We start from the raw sequence: 23,184 nt of genomic DNA, 5'->3' as shown, positions 1-23,184 counted from the left end.
GGCCTTTCTGCTAGATAGATTTGCGCATCGGCTGTTGGTGAGGGTATCTGCCCCAAGTGGCAACAATAGAAGAGGGTGTTTTCTATGAAGAAATGACGATACTTTGGTGGGAACCCACTGTATGCACAGATTCATGGGACTTGGCACAAGAAGTGCTGGGCATGCATGACCAAGTTTTGTTGGAATGTACGGTCTCTGCATGTGTGCCAGTCGCGTATTCAAGCCTGATTGAAAAAAGTATTCCCATCAGCGTCTCCCTTCTTTGCCGGTGAGGGCGCACTTTAACTCGGGGCAGATACCATTCAACATCTGATCCCCTAACACTCAAGTTTTACAAAACTGTGATGTCTTTGTGTAGTCAAACCTTTGAGACTATTTTTTTTACTCTGTGGTCTAGCTGTTAGAGTTCGTAGCTCCTGATCAAAAGTTGGAGAGTTGGAGTCCTGGCAGTTGGTATACATTGTGATCTTTGGCAAGTTGCTTCATCCCTACTTGTTCATGCCTCTCCCCCAGGAGTGAATTGGCACCTTTGAGGGCATGAAAGTTGTTGTGTTTGGACTTTTGCATGGTAGCATTTGGCTGGTATTGGCCTCAAGCTGGACCAAGAGAGGGCGCTATTTTCTTGGCGGCGGAGGCTCCCCTGGTCAGACGTAAACTTCCCTGGTTCACGAATGACTTGAAAATCGCTGCCAACAAATCGAACACTCCTGCTTCTGCTCGAGGCAGATGCTTCTCAGGGAGCTGAGTCTGGTCTTAAGATTGTTCAGATGTTGGGACCCCAATGTGTAGGGTTAATAGATATTGTGTGCATGATGGATGGTCTGATATTGCTTTTATTTTACATGCAGATCCGTCGCAGTGTAACTATGGTGAATACTCGCTGGGCAATACCACCGCTTGCACGTTATGCCCGGCCGGATTCCATTGTTCAGACTCATCCGCGGCACCAATCCAGTGCCTCAAAGGATACTACGCACCAGAGGGCCAAGCAAACTGTTACGGCTGCAGCAAGGGATTCTATTGCCCCGAAAATGGACTGTCTGCTCAGATCAGGTGTGTTGGACTTGATCAAGGATACCTCCTGATTGTATTCATGCCAATAGATTAATACCCCAGAGCTAAATTTTGTTTATTGACTTCAGTCTCCACAGAATTTGCATTTTTTGTACAATCAAGCAAAAATCTTTAACCCCTTTGCTATGGAGGACTGCTTCTACCGCACCGTTGTGTGAGGATTAGTGCATACCACACGTACAGTCTGTTCACCATGCAGCTGCTGGTTCAATGGGGCCTGCTGCAGGACAAAGCCCTCCATTCAGGGCATACCACAGCCCAGCAGTCGCGGTCAAAATAATCCCGCCGTGAAGGGGCTAATGTGCGGACAACAGGACAACTGTTGAAAACATGTATTTTTCAGACAAGACTTTGCTGCTTATAATTCAATCCCACTTGTTACGTTTAATAAGTCATTGAAATAAAAGTATTGTAGTTTTTACAAATCAAAGACCTGTGATAAAAACCTTCTGGGTTCTACATTTTACTGTGGCTTTAGAGTTGATCATAGTCCTGTTTGTTTCTGTGCAGCCTTTGCGTTGTCTCTTCAACACAGTTCAGGTGAATGTATTTTAGTTTTATGATGTTTATTACTGTTCACCCTGCAGTTGTGAGGAAGGCACGTTCGCCAACGACACCCGAGCCACAGAGTGCACAGTCTGCCCGGCCGGCTCAGAGTGCCTCAGCCGTTCTTCCACTCCAGTCCCCTGCGATCCCGGCTTCTACTCCCTGGGGGGAAACTCCAGCTGTACGGAGTGCCCTGGAGGCCACAAGTATGTTGAATTGAACCTTCTCCAGTACTCGCGATTCACAACACGGAGCGCCATCAAGAGGTTGCCACCGAGAGGCCATTTTTCAAGTTTACAGTTGACAAAAACATTACCGACTTGCCGCAGTGTGCGTAAGGAGTGAATGTCAGTGGGCGTATTCAGGGAATATTTTGGTTGATTAGGGTATTCCTAACCTCTGACAAATGCTCAAACCTTTCAAATCAAACACACGTAAGCACCTAAAATAAGAGCTTTATGGACCACAATTCGCTGTGAAAAAGCCCTCTCTGTGACAACCTCTTGGTGCGGCACGCTGAATTGTGAATCGCCTTCTAAAACCATGTCTGCAGCGCAAGGTACCAAAAATCCTTATCCCACCCACTTGCCTCGCTTTCTGTGCACTGAGATCGCTGCTTTCCAAGTGGCCTCCAAGAGCTCATCGTTTTCAGACTACCTAGATCAGAGTACAGTGAACATGTACGTGTGCTTTTGATGATGCGAGCAAATACGCATAACCGTACAATGTGGTACAGAAAGCAACCGTGCATGTAGTTTGTGACCCAAGCTACCGGTTTTGTAGGTGACATTAAGGTTTCATCATATGCCGCTCTGATGACCCAGGTTGGACTCTAACCCTGGCCACGAAAGGGCAAAAGTACATGCAGGCTGCATTCAAATTCTTTGGCTGTGGCTGTCAATAATACACATGACAATGGGAAATGGCTACAGCTGGTAATCTGTGACTTCCATATGGACGTGTGCGTTTTTTCAAGTGTAGCCAAAAGACTTGGACAAGGCTTTACATAGACCCCCTATGCATCATATTGATGTACAGTAAAAAGGATATGTATTGTATGTACATGTATGTTTTGGTGCGCATATACATGGGGCCTTGTGGGGTACCGGAACAATTGGAAGTACCCTACAAGGCCAGTTTTTACCATGTGGGGTACCAAAATCCACAAGAATTTTACAAAACTGATATTTGGAAATAACTCAAAAAGGGGAAATTTTTGTGCCATTCATCCGTGGTAAATTGAAGTGTTTTATATAAGGGACATACGGTCGGAATTTCAACCCAGGAAACTGAATTTGGTTTAAATTGGAGTGATTTGAAATTTTTTGCTTTTGGTGTGGGAGTTTTGTACACGAGAACAAAGGAAATACCCCACAAGTATTACTGTGTAAGGATGCAGGTGATAGCAGGTAGTGTGCTGTACATGTACATTGTGGCACAGGCACCTGTACATTGTACATGGTGAAGTAAGAGGCTATGTGTTTACTGTTGACTGTAGGTGTCCAACGACAGACCAGCAGCCCATCGCTTGCAACTCGGGCGAGTTTGCAGCAGCGGGCGATCAGTCCTGCACCCCTTGCCCCAGGGGTCAGTTCTGCCCGGACCCCCCACCGACTGCCCCTACTAACTGCCCCTCCGGATGGTATGCCGAGACGCAAGGCAGAACCAACTGCACGCAATGCCCCCAGGGTGAGTAAAAGCCTGGTTTGCAAACTGAAACGCTGCAAAAAATTAACAAATGGGATATTGGTCTTAGGTCTCGGGTGCTGTACCCTTTTCAGTTTTAATGTTTTCAGTATTTATCTTGTATTTTTGGATTGTTCAGTTCTGAATAACAACACTTTTCAATTTCAATTGTCTTTTTTGTCTGTAATGCTTGATTCTTTTGCTTAACCAAACAAGGAATGTTGGATTTATAATAAGATATGAACTTGCAGCCTTGGGAATGCTTTACCGGCACTGTAGCTAATGTGAATTTCAATTCAATGTCAATTCATTTGTTCTTCTTGCCTGTTTAAAACTCTATTATTCGCTTTGCACTTGATTAAAAATACCTAAGGTGAAAACAAACATTTATACAAAGGTTATAATAGTCCACAGAAATTCAAATAAAAGAAAGTCCCATAAAAATACCGATAAACCGTCACAAAACCCTCAAAAGGGGTCATAATGAAGGGACGTTGAGCTGGCGGGCTCCATGTCGGCACTTCAAGTTGTAATTACTCGTAGCTTTGTACTGTTACTAGCTGCATGATACAGTGGCTCATGTACCTGCTATTAGGCATGGTAGAACAGTACTATACCATACTCTCTAGGTTTACCTGTTCAAATACACGTATGGTGAACTGATTGTTGATTTGCATGCACCATGGGGTTGCACCTGTTAGTTTTAAAACCAGTGCTTGTTTTTAGTCAAGAAAAGTGCACCCTTAACCGGAACTTACGTGTACAAGGGCGCCAGTTAATCAGGGCTCAAGGCTGACCCAATGCCTCATCGTGTTTTCTTATTTTTATTTCAGGCTCGGAATGCAGCGATGCCAGTGCAGCCCCGACCCAGTGTCCTCCGGGATACTTCACCGACATTGATGGGGCCACGTCGTGCTCAGCTGTAAGTTGCAGTTTCCAGGGAGCTAGTAACGCATAGATTGCAATTTGAACTAGGACTTGAACTCAGCTTTGGATTTAGAAGTGGCTTGAGCGTTGGACTCACCTGAAATGATTCACGGCTTGAACCAAGACCCAGACTATTAGATTCCATTTCAGCCGTGCTGAATGTTAGTGATGCATTGAAATGTTGCAAGGGAGTGACATAAAGTTTGACACATGACTTGCTTCAGGCGATTCATGGCTTGAACCAAGACCCAGACTATTAGTCTCCTTTTCAGCCGTGCTGAATGTTGTTGAATGCATTGAAGTGTTGTAAGGGAGTAACATAAAGTTTGACACATGACTTGCTTCAAGCGATTCATGGCTTGAACCAAGACCCAGCCTATTAGTCTCCTTTTCAGCCGTGCTGAACGTTGGTGAATGCATTGAAGTATTGCAAGGGAGTAACATACATGCAAAATTTGACTCGTCAAAACTCTGTGGGTTTTAGTTTCAGCGTAACATAATTCCCGTTGTAGACATACTGGAGTCTGGAATGAAATGTTCATGAAAAGACCATTTCAAGGTTCTGTTCTTGAAGTTCAGCAAATATAAAATTTTCACTCATGATTGCACGGGCCAATCATGCTCATAGCGTAGTTGCAGTGGTTATTGAACATTGTTGTCGGTGAGACTTTTCAAGACCGTCGCAAGAACTCTCGAGGCCATCGCAAAACCTCCAGTCTGAATTCTGGGCAAAACCTATCCAGATGAAGTGTAGCAGAAAGTATTCCGTCGTCATTGTTCACCCTGCTCGTGACTTGTCATGTGCCTGGTCGTGTGATGTTCTGGCTTAAAGTGACTGTCATTGAGGCATTGTAGTGGCTCAATTCTGATGTTGGTATTCGTTTTTTTTTTCGTCCAGTGTGCAGATGGCTACTACAACACCATCAATGGCTCCACTACCTGCACTGTCTGCCCTTCCAACAATAAATGCCCCATCAAGAGCAGCAACCCTGTAGCTTGTGAAGGGGGCTTTGTAAGTCTGGCACCATGTCTTCTTTTTTTTTTTGAAGTGGCTGTAGTCACGATGACTGTAATGATTTTCATCGGCAGTCTATTTAAGGTTATGAGGTTTCAGTCTCAACATGTTGTCGAGGTACGGCGTACTGTAAAATGCCCTGGATGGCTGGAAGTTTGAGCCAAGTTTGAAACTTTTAGGGGAATAAAAATTGCCAGGCATTTCATCCTTTGGCTTTTGCCGTATACGTCTGATCTTAATTGCCGGTATTAAAATCCAACAATGTGTGATTGTTTTTTTTAAGTATGCTCCGGAAGGGTCAACCGTGTGCTACAACTGTCCCGCCGGTACGGCCTGTGGAGGTGACTCGGACCCTGGACTGTGCCTGGTAGGTACCCCTAGTAATAACAAAAAATAGTGGCTTGGCCACCAAGTGACCTTAGCGATCGAATTGCAGAATCTAAGTCTATCCTGCGCAGATCAGATCAGGGTCGCTAGTTGTCTCAAGGTGCTCCCGTGGGCAGAAAAATGACCCAAAACAGGTTGTGACTAACTGTTTGTTTCTTCATAGTTGCCTCTCTCTTCCTGAAAGGGGTATTGGTGTAGGGAAGACATTGTTGATCGCCTGTGAGTTGTCTTACGGTCAGTTTGTGAATAGAATTGGGACGCCACGTTTTCACAGATTTTCCCAAACTCGGAAACGATTTTTCAGCCTTTCGAAAAGTGATCGTGGATCGTGATAGTGGATTCTTTTCATGGAATTTCCCATCTCAATTGGCAGTGGTAACTTTCAATGGCAAAGGACTGCGATGTTGATGTATTCTTTTGGCACTCCCACAGATTGGCCAGTACTCCAACGGGACCCACTGCGTCCCCTGTCCCCTGGGCTACTACTGCCCTTCCCCCGTGGGCACCCCTGAAATCTGCCCCGGGGGTTCCTACCAGGACCAGGAGGGCCAGGCTCGGTGCCTACCCTGCCCAGCTGGCCAGTCGTGCCTCTCTCAGGCAGACTCGCCAGTCAGCTGTGAGGCGGGGTACTACAGTCTGGTTGGCCAGCAAGTTTGCACGGTAGGTTTCTTTCTGCTGCTGTTACTCCCTGTGGCCAAGTTTCTTGGCTGTGCTTATTCTAAGCAGAAAATCTCTGCTCACCGTAGCAGAAATATTCTGTGAGCGGTTGATGTTTTTCACATTTTTGCCAGAAAATTTCTGTCACTTGTGTGTGTCATATGAAACAATTTGATTTGACCTCTTCTGGTCTCACAGATTTTCTCAAAATTTTCTGAAATTGTTTGGTCATATGATAAAATTCCAAAAGACAAATTTAAAAACAAATGGAAATATTCTGAGTCATTCTCATGACAATGACAGGAAAACCGGAGATTAGCAACCAGCCTGATGTACGGTATTGGCTTGTGGTAAACTCTACTCTGATCAAACCCTGTTGTTTGTAACCCTTGCATCTTCCTCTGCCTCGGCAGGAATGTCCCACTGGTCTGTGGAGCGACTCTGGTGCCTCCTCTTGTAGTCTGTGCCCGGCCGGCCAGACCTGCCTGAATGGATCTTTCTCCATTGCACCGGTAGACTGTGACGCTGGATACTATGCGGCCAGGGGCGACGGCGCCTGCTCTGTTTGTCCCCTCGGTGAGAATTCTTTCGTTGTCGAGTTTCTCATTTCAAAAAATAGAAGTTTCTGTTGATTTCGTTTTCACTGATGGACATAAACCAAGGGTGTTTAGAGTAAAACCTACCGCTGTGCAAAACTAAACATTAAAACAGGCCTCCGAGAAAAGACTTGACTATTATAGGCCACTTTTGAACCTCCAAAATCTCTTGAAAGACTGATCACCTTAGCCAAATTGTGCACCAGGGTGGAATAATACCGCATTTCTCCATCCAAACTTCCACCCAAACTTCCACCCTCCAAAACTTTTGTTCTATAAATAAAATAAGTTCCTCCCCTCCCCCCAATTTCACAATTTCTTGAAATCAGGTTTACCCCATAATTGAGTTGTGCCATAAATGTTACTTACACGTTTGCTGAGAATAACTGGGTTTTTATTTCTCAACATCCACTAGCAATCTCTAGTTTTCGTCATGGTCTCTTTTCAGTGTCGTCGTCCAGACCATCGCGAGACCTCTCACAAGACCATTGACACAAGCACTGGGATGAACAGTGACTAGGAAATGCTTTTGTTGCGGTGCATTTGAACAGCATGTGACTTGAATTCAGATGGGAGGACTTGTGGCGGTCTTGTGGGGTCTTGTGTGGTCTTGTGGGGTTTTGTGGGGTTTTGTGGGGTCTTGTGATGTCTTGAAAGGTCCCGGCTACAGCAGTGCGTTTTTTTTTCTTTTTATCCCTCGGCAGGTACGTACAGTTCAGCCGGCGCCTCTGTTTGCATGGCCTGCCCAGCCGGCAGTGTCTGCACCGATCCCAGTGCGAGCCCCGTCCCATGCGACACCGGCACTTGGAGTGGAATAGGAGAGGTACCACAGCCGTCAGATTTATCCCGCAAATATTTGTGATCCCGCAAAATAAGTCTAAAGGCCCTGTTTTTAAGTAATTCCATTTTAGTTGGCATTAGAAAGAGTGAACTGAGTTGGTTGTTTGGATCTATCACCCATTTGGACATCCTGATGAAATTGGACAACATATAACTGAAAAATGATAAAGAGGTCCCCATTGAGCGATGGGTGAAAGATTCTCTTACAAGCCTTTCTCTCAAAGGTTCCTCTGATTCATTTTTTTAACGTTAGGTCACATGTAGCCAGAGCTAGACTCTGAAATGTGAAGTAGATGACATTCTTCTTGCAATGATAATATGTACCGGTATTCCTCCACCAGTTTGTTTGAGAGTTTTGTTTGGTTTTCTGTATGGATCTGGATCACTGAATCTGGATCATGTGCTGAATCTTGATCACAGAATCTTGATCACTGAGTATGGATCACTTAATCTTGATCACAGGATCTGGATCATTGAATCTGGATCATTGAATATGGATCACTTAATCTGGATCACAGGATCTGCATCATAGAATCTGGATCACTGAATCTGGATCACAGGATCTGCATCATAGAATCTGGATCACTGAATCTGGATCACAGGATCTGCATCATAGAATCTGGATCACTGAATCTGGATTCGGGCCTTTATGTGAGCATTGCATCACTGGCTCAGGAGTAATTGTGCATGGTGCATTTACATCTGAGGATACTGGTACATCATTTTTCTTTGTCACCCAGTTCAAATTTACGGTGTCTCGTTTGATTTTCATTTGAGTTTTGCTTTTCCACCAGGCTGTTGCTTGCGAGGACTGCCCCGCCGGCTACTACTGCAGCGATGCCTCCCAACCCCCCACCGTCTGCCCCTTTGGTACCTACTCCGAGGCCCGGCAGGACTTGTGCGAGTCTTGCCCGGCCGGTCAATCCTGCTTGAACCCCGGCGAGACCCCGCAGAACTGCGACTCGGGAACCTACAGCCCGCTGGTATGCAAAGCCACTTTGGAGCTTTCTCGGCTGAAAATGAACACGTGTGCCCTTGGAAGCTGCTGCATTCTTACTTTCAGCCACTTCCCGTAGCCACATGCGTTTTTCTTAGCCCAGCCAGTTGATTCAGACATTGCTATAATCATTGATTTTGATGGCACAATAAGTAGGGTTAAGACATTCCAGACAGATCCTTGGTCAAATGTTAAGGAACTGATCAAGAGTCAACCAGTACCCTGACTGAACCTCCAAGCAAATATTGCCTCCTGGGCAGGCCCAGGAGTATTTAAAAATATATTTTGCACTAAGAAATACATGAATAAAAATACTGTTGAAATGACTGTATTATAGTTTTGGTGGTGTTTAAGTGTACGCCAAAAGTTGGCTGTCATATTCCATCTTCTTTGAAAGCTGATATTTCTCGCTAAAACAATACCTGGGATCTGGTGTTTTCCTGTCTCCAGGGCAATGCGGTCTGTCTGCAGTGCCCTGCGGGCTCCTCTTGCACCAACTCTTCCACGGCCGAGTGCTCGGAGGGCCAGTACAGTCTTGGCGGCGACTCGGCCTGCCATGATTGCCCCGCGGGCTCGGCCTGCCCGGTCAAGACCCAGGGCCCCGTGGCCTGTGCCGACGGCCAGCACACAGATGGCCTGGGAGCTCAGACTGCATGCCAGGACTGTGCTGCTGGAATGTACTGCTCCGACCCAGCGTAAGTGTTTTTTTTAATAAGAATTCTTCTCGGTCACTGGTTGCTCCAGACAATCAGAGTGTGGGATGTGCTACTTGTTCCTCTATCTAGTCAATCCGTGTAATCTTCAAAGCTAATTCTAAGGTGTGATCTTCACAAGATTGGCTTCTCTTTCTATCTTTTCCACCTTTATTTTTCCTTTCACTCTGTTTTCTTCTCCTGTAGTCCTCTCCTAGAGCACCCTTTGAATAACCTTTTGGTCAGTGAGCTGCATTGATCACATAATATTGTCAAGATTGTAGAACCTACCTCATGTGATCTTGCGAGGGTAATGCCGCTGGGGGGGGGCAGTTGGTGCCCGTCTAATCTCAGCTGAGGGAGGATGATCTTGACTTGATGGGAATGGCCTCTTTGACACCTTGCTTTATGACCAGCTCTGTCTGAGACCTTGGTCTCGCATCCTAGAAGTCTTTGGTAGCGGCTTCACAGTGCATTCAAACGCAACCCCATTCTCCTATGCAGGACTGCCCCGCAGGCTTGCGGGGCCGGCACCTACAGCCTGGCCAAGGCCACCTCCTGCACCGACTGCCCAAGTGGCTTCCAATGCCCAACTACCAACCAGGCACCCACGGTCTGCCTGCCGGGTTACTACTCCGCCGGACAAACAACCAACTGCACGGCCTGCCCGGCTGGGTATGCGTGCCCATCTCAGACCGACCCGTCAGCTATGTTCGAGTGTCTGCCCGGTATGTTCCCTTGCTTTGTTGACCTCCCAACAAGGGATTCTGAGTTGAGTGAAATTGAACTGTAGAATGACAAGCTGTTGCATGGCTGCAGTGGTGCGCACACGTTATTCATCATCAACCAATCGGGTTTACCAAATATCTGCTCGCGTTAAGAGGGCGTGCGGGAGTGCATTGCCCTCCCACTTACGGTATCTCGTTGGATTGATCTACATACACCGAGTAATAATGACAGTTTTTGTTGAGAAAAATACTGTGTAGAGCTCATCTGCATCAAATTTTTGTTTTTCAATGATTTAAGGGCTCTGCTGTACATCACACCGGCTTTGTTTTTTCAGACCATTAAAGAGGTCCGATAAATTGCAAACGTTTTCCTCTATGAGAAGAAATTCTTCAGAAAAATTCGGGAAATTCTTTCAGTTCCCGAAACTCGATGAGCTTGAAATTTGCCTCTGCTATCAAATTCAACTGGTATCCTATTTGACTTTCAGGCACGTATTCGTTGGGCGCCCAGTCTTCGTGCACATCCTGCGCCCCCGGCAAGTTCTGCCCAGACACGGACTCTGATGCCAGCAACGGCGATTGCGCAGCCGGCCATTACTCCTTCACTGCCTTCGCTCGCTGCACCAGCTGCCTGAGCGGCTGGAAATGCCCATCCACGGACGGCAGCGGCAATGCTCGCTGCATAGCGGTGAGTAGATGCACCTCTCAAGCTGGTCTCTAAACCAGGCGTTAAATTCAGATTTTACCCCAGTCTATTAAACTGCCCGAAGATTATGATCGAAATGTGGAGAGCTTTTGGTGAAGTGTTGATCAGACATTTCTGTCTGTTGTTTTTGTTTTTTGGGGTGTATCTGCACCTGGTTGTTTCTGCACCCGGTTGTATCTGCACCCGCTTGTATCTGCACCCGGTTGTATCTGCACCCGGTTGTATCTGCACCCGGTTGTATCTGCACCCGGTTGTATCTGCACCCGGTTGTATCTGCACCCGGTTGTATCTGCACCCGGTTGTATCTGCACCCGGTTGTATCTGCACCCGGTTGTATCTGCACCCGGTTGTATCTGCACCTAGTTGCCACACTTGTCTTTCATACTATTTCTGTGAACTGTCTGTGCGACCAGCTCACACGGCTTGGAGGTGCACTGCAAGCATGTAGCTGGAAAGACCATTGAGTCAGCTCTCTTAGTTGTGTGGACTTCCAATGACAAAATGAGAAAAAAAGAATAATAAAACAAAAAGTCTGAGCAAAAGAGGGCGCTGTCGTAGAAAACAGAGGGTGCTGTTTGCCATGTCAAAATGGCAGTTATTACACATACCGGTGCATACATGTACATGTAAATAGCTTGTCTCTTGCGGCTGCTTGTTTTGCTGTGGGCTTGGAATATGGAAAAAGGGTGATCTGACTTGTAACTTTTCCAACAGTCCCACGAAAACCTCAAAAGCCCTCTGAATTATATCATGGACATCTTTTTTTCCCACAAAAAGGGGACATACTCCACGGGGAATGCCACCAGCTGCACAGAATGCCCAGCGGGATACGAGTGTCCGAGGACAGACAGCGATAGTCAGGTGCCTTGCAGTGCTGGCTACTACTCTGATGGTCTGCAGGAGGTAGGGAACCAAGATTTGACTTCTTTCATGTCTTAAGGTTCATTCTTGGAACAAGAAAATTAGATGCGGTGGTAATTATTTGTACTCATTCCGTTGTAAATCACGCACTCATCTGTGGCCTGCGGCCTAAAAAAGAACACACAGATTTGTCTCCATTGATGCAGTCATGGTTTTAGGTCAGTGTGGAAATTGAGTCAACCGCTTTTGAGTCTGAGTCCGCATCCTACTCATTTGAGTCCAAGTACAAGTCTAAAAAACCCAAGTCTTGGTCAGAGTCCTTCAATAAGTGGCTGGGCACAAGTCTTAGGTTTCCCATACTCACAATGAAGCTGGCACGGATCGGGGAATTTGTGTAGGGCTAATGAGCCGGGTTAGCAAAGATATAGTACTTCTTCAACCTTGGCACATTTATTGAAAGAAACTTTTTGCGTCTGCACTCATTCACTTGTGATTTGTATCTGTGTCTCATTGATCTTTCTTTTTCTTTTTGTATGCTTCCAGTCTTGTACGGCCTGTTCCCCGGGCTACGAGTGCCCCGACACCAGTGATTCGAACCAGAATGCCCAGTGCCAGGCCGGCTTTTACTCCGTGGGGGCCCAGCAGGCCTGCACGCAGTGCCCGGCCGGCTTTGCTTGCCCCTCTGTCTACAGCAGCTTCGCCATCACCTGCTACGCGGGCTCTTACGCCCTGCCCGGCTCCACGGTAAACCATCAGACTCACGAGTGTAAACGCACATAATTTTCCTCCTTTGTTCCATGGAGGACTTGTACACTCGTTTAAGAACTGCTTTTTGTTTTTTTCCCATGGTTGACGTATTAACGCGCCATGCTTGGTTTGGTCAAAGTGCATTTGCAAGGTTGAAGAATTTGCGGATAAAGAAAACCCCACCCTGAGCAGCTTTTTTGGGTAAGAAAATCCAACGTTAACTGGCTGTTGGCTGGCATCTTGTTCCTTTTTCATTGTGGTTCATTAACAACTCTTTGTTTTTTAACGCAGAGCTGTACGGAGTGTCCTGCAGGCCAGTTCTGTAATGACACCATGACCTCCCCAGAAAACTGTGCCACTGGCTACTACAGTTTGGGTGAGTCACGCGCTCACAATGACACACACCCCTGAATTTCATTCGTCGTGTTTCAAAATTATCAAAGTCGTATGTGATTTCAACATGATGAGAAGCAGCAATCACATCGGAAGCATCAAACTAAAAAAGCCTGACAAAGAAAAAACAATGTAAAAACAATTCAGTGTAGATTGAAATTCTACCTGCCCCACTCAAACATTATAATTAATACGGATGAACAAAGAAATTGACTGGAACGGGATTTGAACCTGTGACCTCCGGAACACCCTACTGGTGCTCCACTATGGCCACCCAGCAGTATTTTGAAGGTTTTCCCATTTGTTGATATCTCTGTTCAAGGTCACTAGTCAGTCTGGATACTTTCCAGTTTTCCCTGTATGATTTAGCTGATGATTTCCGTTCAAATTTATATTCATCTCTTGTTGACGTTGGTGTACAGGTGGCCAGGTAGCCTGCACTCCATGCCCACCAGGCTACTACTGCCCACAGACTGACAGCGGGCCCATCATTTGCCCAGCGGGGACCTACACTAACCAGTCCATGACGGAGTGTCTGGACTGCGACCCAGGCTATGCCTGTCCCGAGGGCAGCCAGAGCCGCAACCCCACCGACGGAATCTGTCCGCAAGGTGAGAGTGGGCTCACAGATCAAACCTGGACATTCTTTGGAACGGACAAAAGTAATAATTAGGCGCCTCGGTCTGCCCATTCCTGTCGGTCACGTAGGCATGGGCACTACAACGAGTCCACATGTCCCAGTTGGAATGTCACTCCACACTGGCTAATCTGGATTCCGTGTTGCATCATATAGCCTGTGGCAAGCACCACAAGGTGGTCTTCAACTGATGATAAAAGTGGCAACCAATTATAAACTCTTTCCCGATTTCCTGTGAAATTTTAATTCCTGTCTTATGGACTGTAAACCTGGAAATGACGATCATCATCGTTACGTAGGCATGCGCAGCACAGCCAGTGAGCCCGCATTTGCAAGATTGGGAATAAATCTCGGCTGCGCTGTGCATCACATTCCGCAGCATGTACCACACGTGCTTATACTGATGTTGATTAGAGCTTTTCAATTCTGCTCGGCTTCGCCTCGTGGTACCTCAAGAAATTATTCACACCATTACACTCATGAATATTCAATATTTGTATATTCATCAAGCACAGTATCTCGCGGAAAGTGGAAGAAGAGATAGAGAGATACACCTGCCAGTCTCCTGTAAAAACGTTATTTGTCTCTTGTTTCCTTGACAGGTTATTACTGTGAAGATGGCACCACACTCTCAGTGTGTCCGGCTGGTACTTACGGGAACATGTCTGGCGCGACGTCTGCTACTGAAGGCTGTGCTATGTGTCCCCCAGGTGAGTCACGCTATCGAAATCATGTGCGATCGTAGCGCCCTCCGACGAGCAGACGTATACCCAGCACAAAGTATTTGCTATAAGAGACTTCTTTTTTTTGGGGGGGATTGCACAAATATACGGCGTAATCCAGCCACCAGAAACAGAAGCCGTTGCTGCTATCGCACAGTGCTCTTGCACTTGTGGTACATGCGCCCTGCATACCTTTTCGACCGACGGGGTGTGGTGAATAGGCGGATCCAGTAAGCCCCGCCCACTGAGCACAGGGCCCTTGACACATGCTCTCCTCCAGTGCCAGACTACACATTCCAGCCGCGCTTGTCATACATGCGTGCACGCATATCGGACATAAATCACAGCTGTGATTGGTCAGAACACAACGGGGCAGAGCTTACTGGATCAGTCTATTGCCAGGTGCGTGTTCACGTAAAGCTTGCATATGAAGTGCAGTGCAACTGCAGTCATGGTGTCTTCTCTGGTTAATCTGTATAAAGCATATTCAAACATTTTTTTCGCTTTGGAATGTTCTTGCAATGGAAAATAAAATTTTAAAGACAGGCGTGCATGGATGCCATGAACGAATTAACTGGCTTCTACCACGAATGATACACACATCTATGGGAAATGGCAGCAACTGCCAGCCAGTGGATTACCTTAGGCCTGTGTGTTTCCCTCAGCCACAGCCATAACTTGAAGACATGACTGGGGTCAGCGGCTGGCCAGCACGTTGGTACCCTGCAGGGTTCAGTCAGCTTCTTTTCTGTGTATTCCAATGTGGACAAGTTGTGGTTACTTTACAGACTCAATCAGCCTACACATGAAAAGAGAGAAAGAATGACATTGAAAATTAGCTCGTCCTTTGGGGCTTTTCAATTCCTTGCAAAAGAAACCAATTCTTTGATCTGGAAATTATCGAGCAGCGCCCTCTTTTGACCAGGTTTAATGCAAATACGTTTATGCTATGGCTAGGTTTGGCAAAGGATACATACAGACTGGTACTATCCATGCCATCGCACCACTGCATTTCTTATTTTTTTTTTTAATTCAGGTTACTTCTGTCCAGCCGTTCCCGTGGTTGGTACCCCAGGCCCGGAATACCAGTGTCCTCGTGGCTACTACTGCCCGGCAGGGACCACCTACGCGACGGAGTACGGTTGTGATGGCGGCACGTACGGCATCAAGCTTATGGCCGACAAGCCGGAGGATTGTGTTGCTTGCCCTGCTGGAAGATACTGCCCTCTAGGTATGATGAACCAAAATCGACTGTCCAACCCAAAAAAAAACATGTTATATTTGTTTTACTACACCGCATACATATTTTATTTAATAACCTCTGAAAATAAAAACATCATCATGAAAGAAAAGAGAAGTTGAACTCTTCTGCGACACAGTACTTTTTGAGCTTTTCCGCTGCATTTTGGACAACTTTCTTATAGTGGAAGAGGCATCCTTATTGTCCACAAGATTTTCCAGTTCGGCATGGCTCAGCTGAGGAAAATGCTGATTGTCTGTTATGTATGCTGCCATCTTTTCATACCGTTGCTAGGCTGGTTCCACCACAAGTGCACAGTACACCCGGGCCAACAGTTCCTGGATTTTCTGCTACTGCACATGCGTTTTACTCCTTGCTTGAACGATCGCATGTGCGCTTGGCAAACAGCAAAAATAGCGGCTGGCACATAACCATGAATGCACCAATGAGAGTTTGGCAATCTGTCATGAATATGTATGAGGCATAGTAATACTGTATGTGTACGGATCCTGGATGTATGGCTGTACTGATGTGTGTACCGAAATTTTCTTCACGTCATTGAGCTTGCTGCGACCGAATGCCCTTTTATGGAGAAGTATGACTCGGCACATTTCAAACATTGGCAGATGTGTTTAGGAAATGGTGTGATATATCCAAGCTCAAAGATTTGATCGTCACATTAAAGTTTCTATAATTTCGAGGTGCCATTTTGAAACTTTTGTTTTCAGTAAGCCAATTCAGTTCTCTGACTGGTTAAACACAAAATGTCTCTCCATGTGGCAGTATGCTAGAGTGCGCTTGTACATAGTGCCTTGTGGGGTACCGGAACAACGGAAGGCACCCCACAAGGCCAGTTTTGATCCTTGTGGAGTACTAAAGTGGTACCCCACAAGAATTTCACAAAATAGATATTTCAAATTTACTCAAAAAGGAGGAATTTTCAAGTGCCATTCATCCGTCGTAAATTGAAGTGTTTTATATAAGGGACATACGGTCAAAATTTCAACCCAGGAAACTGAATTTGGTTGAAATGGCAGTGATTTGAAATTTTTTCCGTGTTGTGTGGGAGTTTGTACACTGGAACAAAGGAAATACCCCACAAGTATACACGTGTAAGGGTGTGTGTGTTCGACCTGGTTTAGTGGAAATACCAAATGACCTTGCCTCATAAAATTTCCGAATCGGCTTGTTATCTTTTCCGCTGGCAGGGTGCAGTGATCCCCTCGTGTGTCTCAGGGGTCACTACTGCCCCGCGCATACCCAGAACTATGCGGACAATCCTTGTCCCGCTGGGACCTTCACCGAAGAATCAGGAGCCTCCGCCGTGGAGTACTGCAAGACCTGCCCGGAGGGCCACTACTGCGCATCGGGGATCGACACGCCGACGCCTTGCCCCCAGGGCACCTTCAACCCAGATACCGGGCAAGACACGGTGGAGGATTGTGACACCTGCACGGCCGGGTTTGCCTGCACCCAGCTGGGGCTGACGGAGCCCGACTCTCATTGCCAGCCTGGGTGAGTCCCCGTGAAATTCGGTGTCGTATCCGTGGGCAAATTTGAGCCCTTACGACGTATCAACTGTGGAGCACTTTTCCCTGGAAGCCTGAGCACAACACGTATTGATACATTGCCCTTGCTCCAACATGCCCCAGGTTGTGGATCTTGGCATTGGGAGGAAAATATGGGAAATTTTTTGTTCTGAACGTAACTTAGCAGATATTATTTCACCCTCGAGTGCCCCCCCCCCAAAAAAAAGGAAGGCCATAACGCCATTTCTGAAGTCCTGGCACTTTCAGTTCTTTACAAAAAGTGAACGTTTGTTTTTTTGGGGGGAAGGGATGGAGCTGTGTACTTGACAGTCAGCAGAAAGGTTTTTTTTCCTCATTTTCGTTATACACAAATACTTTCCTCACCAATCTCATGGAAGGCTGGTTTAATGGTCTGGTTCCAGTCTCCATGACAGTCCAAGTCAGAATGACGGATCGACTGAGAACGGCCTCCCAAACTGCTTTGGTGTACATATGTGCAATCCGCGTAGAAACAGCATCTGCCTGTTTTGTCAGTGCAAAGGGAAGTCAATACCGGGCAGCTAAGCGCCCTCTATTGGTCATATACAGAGTGCATGGCTTAACCCTAACACTCCCAAATCCTTCAATTTCAATACGATTCTACATACACCCTAGGGGGGTTGGGGTTAATGAATAAAAATATTATGACAAAAGACTGAATAACCCCATCCACTGAAGTGACCTTCTGTGCATTGAACTGGAAACACTGCATGGAGACAAATCCGAAACAAAGCAGGAAAAGCACCGAGAAGTCACAGCGACCATTTGATTTTTTTCTTTTTGCTTGGCACTGGTGGCTTGTGCATAAAGCGTTTGTCTCTCACCACGGTGGTCCTTGGTTCCATTCCTGGGCCGGGCCTCAATGTCAGTGGAATACGAACGATTCACAATAGTGCGCCACCAAGAGTTTGCTACACACTGGCCAAACAGAACGCAGGAAATTTGTCAACCCTTTCCAAACGCGCAATGGGTCGACAAATTCCGCGCATTGTGATTAGCCAACGCGTTGCAAACTCTTGGTGGTTGACTCTCTTCTGTGTCATGACGATTTTTCTCCAGGGTCTCCTGTTTTCCTCCCTCTGCGAAACTTAACACTTGCGACCTCTGGCCGTGTTTTGTTGGCAGGCGGGGGTTGTTCAACATTTGCCTGAGGTGTCTTACTTTACCTTTGGCTTGACCATGTTGTTGTTTACTCTGTCTTTGGCGTACAGTGCATTTGAACATAAATTAGCTATCAGTGCATAATAAATCAACACATTATTTATCATCTTTGCCGTGCCTTGATAGGTACTACTGTCCGTCAGGCTCAGATTCGCCCAATGCCAATGCCAATGCCTGTCCAGCTGGCTCCTACACCGACTACCACAACCTGACAGCTGCGTTCCAGTGCGACACTTGCCCTGAACAGTTTGCCTGCTTGATCGGTAAGACAAAATGCTGCACACTGTTTTTCAAAGCTGCCAGGTTTTGGCCAAGGGCACCTTGCGTTCAGAACTTCGCTGAATGTGATGTGGATATTTTGCCACTCTTCACACTTCCGGGATTTGAAAATCTTAACCAACACTTATAACCCTGGGCCCAGGGTCACAACTGGCTCTTTGTGCTCAGAATAATGCTCAGTGTGACATTAATTTTTTTACCGTTTCCCTGTCCCAGATGCCGGAGATCGGAATTGGGCATTAGACCCCCTCTCCCAATCTCACTCTTGACCTCCATGACCTCCATGACCTGAGTTTACTACAGGTCATAACCAGCCTCCATAGCCCTTTGCACAGTTCCATTACCTGCTCTGTGTATTCATAACTCCACTAGGTGTAGCATGGCCTTTTTTTAATCCAGGTGTCCGAAGTCCGAACCAGCCCCCAGAGCCCTTCGCCAGTGGCTACTTCTTGCTTGATTGTTCATAGCTGCCCATTGTAACATGAACCATTGTTCCCCTCTAAGCGTTGCAGATCCACCCCCTGAGTGATACACTCAAGGTCACTGCTTGGACATGCTCACTACTATGCTCAGTGGCGTTGTGAAGATATCACCCATTTCTCTAATTAATTTTTTTTCACCCAGGTACTGGTGGTCAGAACCAGCCCCCGGAGCTTTGCGCCCAGGGCCACTACTGCCCGGCTGGCACCCAGAACCCCAGCCAGTACCCCTGCGCTGCGGGCTCCTGGACCAACCAGACCAACCTGGCCGCTCAGGAGGAGTGCTACGAATGCCCCCGCGGCTGGTACTGCCTGGAAGGCTCCACGGCACCCACGGACACGTGTGCCACTGGCCATTACTGCCCTGCAGGTAGGTAGCCCTTCAAATTAATGGGGAATCGATCAAATTGAAAAGACCAAACCAACTCATAACATCATAGATATAAACTAAATCCTACCAGAAACAGATCTACCAGTAACTTCCCCAAATTCAATTTGACCTGACAGAAATCTAGGTAAAACTGACCCCCCCAAACATGAACATCTGGCTTGGGCAAATTAGTTAATTTGTCAATTTTCTTTGCCCGAATTGATCTGCATTGTAGGACTTCTGTGGGGGTACAAATCATCACAAGAACTCAAATAACTGTTGTGATGAATCTCTTTCACAGCCTGGGTTAAAGTGATGAAATCCCTAAAGATCTTGGGCAGACACATATTAACCGGGCCTGTGCTTGACACAATAAATATTCTAACACTCAACAAAATATCGGAATATTTGTTTTTCATTTTGAATATTTGTAATCACAAAATATGGAGGGCCTGATGTTATCCAAGCACAATCTGTCTCAAATTCTGCTTGGATCGAAACGCCAGGCCCTCCATATTTGTGATTTGTATTTTAGGTCACTGTGGTCAGCAAGCAGTTTTGCATCACATACCTTTGAATATTTGTAAGTGCAATACTGTGAAATTGCAAGGACAAAACTTTGGTTTCCTTTTTTATCCCAAGAGGAAAACAATAGCTTTGCTTCTTGTTTTAACAAGTGAATTCTAGATTATTGTATGATAATAATGTAAGTATCAACAAACCACATTATTTAATTGAGCAATTGAATTTCAGGTCACATGTCCAAATAATTGATTATGTGATCTGACTCAGCCTTAAAATAGGCCGGTTGAGAAAGCCAGAAAAAGTGCTCAGTTGACGGTTTTTGGCATCTTTTGTCTTCTTGCAGGTACTCAGACAGCAACACAGTTCCCCTGCCATGCTGGCTCCTACTCCAACGACCGGGGTAACATCCGCTGGGAGCAGTGTGAGGACTGTACCGTGGGCAACTACTGCCCAGAAGGTTCATCGCTGCCAACGGCTTGCCCAGCGTAAGTTGCTCCCATTGTGTATGTCGTACCTGTCTGAGGACTGGGTCGTACTGCATATTATTATATATTCAGCGCTGTTTCAGTACAGGTCATCACAACCTGCTTTCTAAAGCAAGGTCCTCTCAGCAGGATCCGTAGAAAAAAGGGTTTTTTTATGTTGAGAGCCAAATACATGTATAGGGTCTATTTGAAGTGAGAACCATGGAATTTCAAAAAGGTGCCCTGAGCAGTGGTCAGGTGTTCTGGCCTGGCAGGGTTGGCCTGAATTTCCACAGGAAGACAGTTAGTTATCCTGTACAATTTAGACAGTGCGTCCAAATGGTACAGTTGTGGCTACGGCTAAAGTAACCAATTAGTAGTGGCTGCAGTCAGTTGCCATAGAGTTGTGTATACCGCTAGCCACAGCCAGTCAGTTTAGAAGTGGGCCGTCCATTGCACAGCAAAAGAGCCCAGTGGTTGGCTGTAGAGGACCGAAAACGGTTGCGTTGAAAGTGACAAGCAAGTGACCGCTTCCTGTTGAGCTGAGAATCGGCCTCAGTCATTTGCCGAGGAGAAATCCCCTGGTGTTAAACTCAGGACAGTTTGGGTACTAAACCCAAAGAGTCGAGGGTGCATTCGTGCAAAGCAGGTTTTTTTTTGGGGGGGGCTGTTTCCCATCCGTGCCTTCCAAAAGCGTACGAGCTCCAACGTGCAATGCCTCAGAAAGATAATAAACGATTTCCAAATTTTTTGGCCCCACCCAGATAACAAATTCGGCCCCCTCAAAATTGATTTAGGATCCACCCCTGAAAGGGTCATTCTAGTCATAGCTAAATGTTTCACATGTAAGTTTTATTTTAAAGAAAAATGATGGTTAAAGTTTAACCTTAAGTTATTTGTATAGATCACCTCCAAGCAATGTGACACGGTCGCAGTGCTGTTTTAGACCTGAGGGTTAACTTTGACTTGACATTATTCCTAACTTTATCAGCCACGGAAATCATAAATCTGCCATTTTCAGTAGGATGTTTCACCTTTCTTTTTTGAGGGGAGAAATGCGTAAGTAATTGTCCGATGTGTCTTGCATGAGCCAGCCCCAGCGTACATATTCCTCATTTTGATGGAGCTGGTCACAAGCTGATTTATGTATTTGTCTATGCATACAGCGGGACCTATAGAGATCAATTGGAGGGTCAGGCAGTGACAGACTGCTCAGACTGCACTGCGGGCTACTACTGCCCTGGGGAAGGCAACACTGAACCCCTGGAGTGCGGACGGGGTAACTACTCGGTGAGTAGCTAGATATGGGTCCACGTTGTGCACGCCAAGATTTTGAGCTCACGCGACAACCTTTATACCTTGTAAAAATGTCAGGAAGGGTTCTGCCTTGAAATATGGCAGGACAGGTCAGGAGTATTCCAAGGTGTCCGACGCTGTCTCGTCACAGACGCGACTGTTGGCACCCAGTGTGCATGCATCGTTCTCCATGTTATAGCAGAAGCCATTGAAACTAACACAGGAGCCTGTTTCGTTGAACTGTAGAGCAGAATATTGTACAACTTTGCAGAGTACCAGTGAATCGAAGCAGGCATCATTTAACATTTTGGCTGGTAACTGGTATTGCTACATGTAAGTACGTATCTTCTGTGTTGCAAAGTTCTTTAATTGTGAAACTGGCTTTTGGTTGTGAAACTGGCCCGTGATTGTGAAACTGGCCTTTGATTGTGAAACTGGCCCTGGATTGTGAAAGTGGCCTTTGATTGTGAGACTGGCCCTTGATTGTGAAAGTGGCCTTTGATTGTGAAACTGGCCCTTGATTGTGAAACTGGCCCTTGATTGTGAAAGTGGCCTTTGATTGTGAAACTGGCCTTTGGTTGTGAAACTGGCCCTTGATTGTGAAAGTGGCCTTTGATTGTGAAACTGGCCCTTGATTGTGAAACTGGCCTTTGGCTGTGAAACTGGCCCGTGATTGTGAAAGTGGCCTTTGTGAAACTGGCCCTTGATTGTGAAACTGGCCTTTGGCTGTGAAACTGGCCCGTGATTGTGAAACAGACTTTTGACTGATTAGTGTTGTTACACATCTGTGGATCAAGTCTGTTCTTATCAGCTCCCTGAAATTGGCCCGAAATTATCTAAACCGGTCCCAGATTCCTCATTTAACTGTGGTATACTTTGTGTCTCATGCTGCAGGATACTGGTGCAGCTGCCTGCACTACTTGTGAGGCAGGCTACTACTGCGACAGCACCACCACCAGCCGCGACGTTATGTACAGCGACAAGATCTGCCCGGCTGGCATGACATGCGACTATGGCCGCACAACGGCGCCGGACCTAGAGAACGACTTCTGCAGGACGGGCCACTACTGCCTAAGCGGTGACAAGGTAATGCCCCGACGAGGGAAGTACGGAGATTTGCTGATGCACCATGCAAACTTTTTTTGGAAGGAGGTGGTGGGTCTAAAATGATTTGGTCGCAAAAGATGGTCTCTTTCTTTTGAAGTGTACCGTGTTTATTGTCCCCAAGTGATATTGAGCACCAAAGTAAATACTTGCGTAAAAGGCATTAGTGCGACAACCCGTGAACCAACATGCATGCGTACACCATTCATTTGCACTGCGTTTCCTGGTTCAAATGTTGTATTTTGTCTGTACTTTATACACTGGCATTTTGAAGATATGAGGCCTTGTGGTTATTTGAAGGCTTGTAACTTTTGACCACTTCACCCCTACGTGCCCCTCTCTGCCAAGGGTTTATTGATACCCGTGTAGGCAACGATTGGTTGATTCGCTGTTTGTGAGTGGGATGAGAAGAATTGTATGTGGCATGATTGGTCTTTCAGATAAGTGCCTCATGTAGAGCTGTTTTATGTCAGTGCAAAATGTTCAG

General features: G+C 46.4%; 1 protein-coding gene across 1 annotated transcript in view; it reads left to right on the top strand.

Annotated features, from left to right (window-relative positions):
• Nucleotides 1-23,184, top strand: part of LOC110984313 (uncharacterized) — a 148,206-nt gene that overhangs the window by 17,113 nt on the left and 107,909 nt on the right. Inside the window, exons 10-34 of the mRNA XM_087142455.1 lie at nt 849-1,053; nt 1,662-1,826; nt 3,119-3,309; nt 4,140-4,228; nt 5,132-5,245; nt 5,532-5,615; nt 6,068-6,295; nt 6,706-6,868; nt 7,593-7,711; nt 8,523-8,711; nt 9,176-9,420; nt 9,922-10,145; nt 10,634-10,833; nt 11,629-11,754; nt 12,256-12,456; nt 12,751-12,835; nt 13,275-13,463; nt 14,092-14,199; nt 15,248-15,442; nt 16,660-16,966; nt 18,307-18,443; nt 19,084-19,308; nt 20,177-20,318; nt 21,464-21,587; nt 22,488-22,679. Of these exons, the coding sequence (XP_086998581.1) occupies nt 849-1,053; nt 1,662-1,826; nt 3,119-3,309; nt 4,140-4,228; nt 5,132-5,245; nt 5,532-5,615; nt 6,068-6,295; nt 6,706-6,868; nt 7,593-7,711; nt 8,523-8,711; nt 9,176-9,420; nt 9,922-10,145; nt 10,634-10,833; nt 11,629-11,754; nt 12,256-12,456; nt 12,751-12,835; nt 13,275-13,463; nt 14,092-14,199; nt 15,248-15,442; nt 16,660-16,966; nt 18,307-18,443; nt 19,084-19,308; nt 20,177-20,318; nt 21,464-21,587; nt 22,488-22,679 (4,247 nt within the window). The remainder of the gene's footprint in view (nt 1-848; nt 1,054-1,661; nt 1,827-3,118; nt 3,310-4,139; nt 4,229-5,131; nt 5,246-5,531; nt 5,616-6,067; nt 6,296-6,705; nt 6,869-7,592; nt 7,712-8,522; nt 8,712-9,175; nt 9,421-9,921; nt 10,146-10,633; nt 10,834-11,628; nt 11,755-12,255; nt 12,457-12,750; nt 12,836-13,274; nt 13,464-14,091; nt 14,200-15,247; nt 15,443-16,659; nt 16,967-18,306; nt 18,444-19,083; nt 19,309-20,176; nt 20,319-21,463; nt 21,588-22,487; nt 22,680-23,184) is intronic.

The sequence above is a fragment of the Acanthaster planci genome, linkage group LG10, assembly GCF_054643075.1.
Source record: "Acanthaster planci isolate LZ-2023a linkage group LG10, COTS_SCS, whole genome shotgun sequence".
NCBI classification, from domain to species: Eukaryota; Metazoa; Echinodermata; class Asteroidea; order Valvatida; family Acanthasteridae; genus Acanthaster; species Acanthaster planci.
The sequence above is the reverse complement of the archived record's forward strand: the minus strand, read 5'-3'. Positions and strand labels throughout refer to the sequence as shown.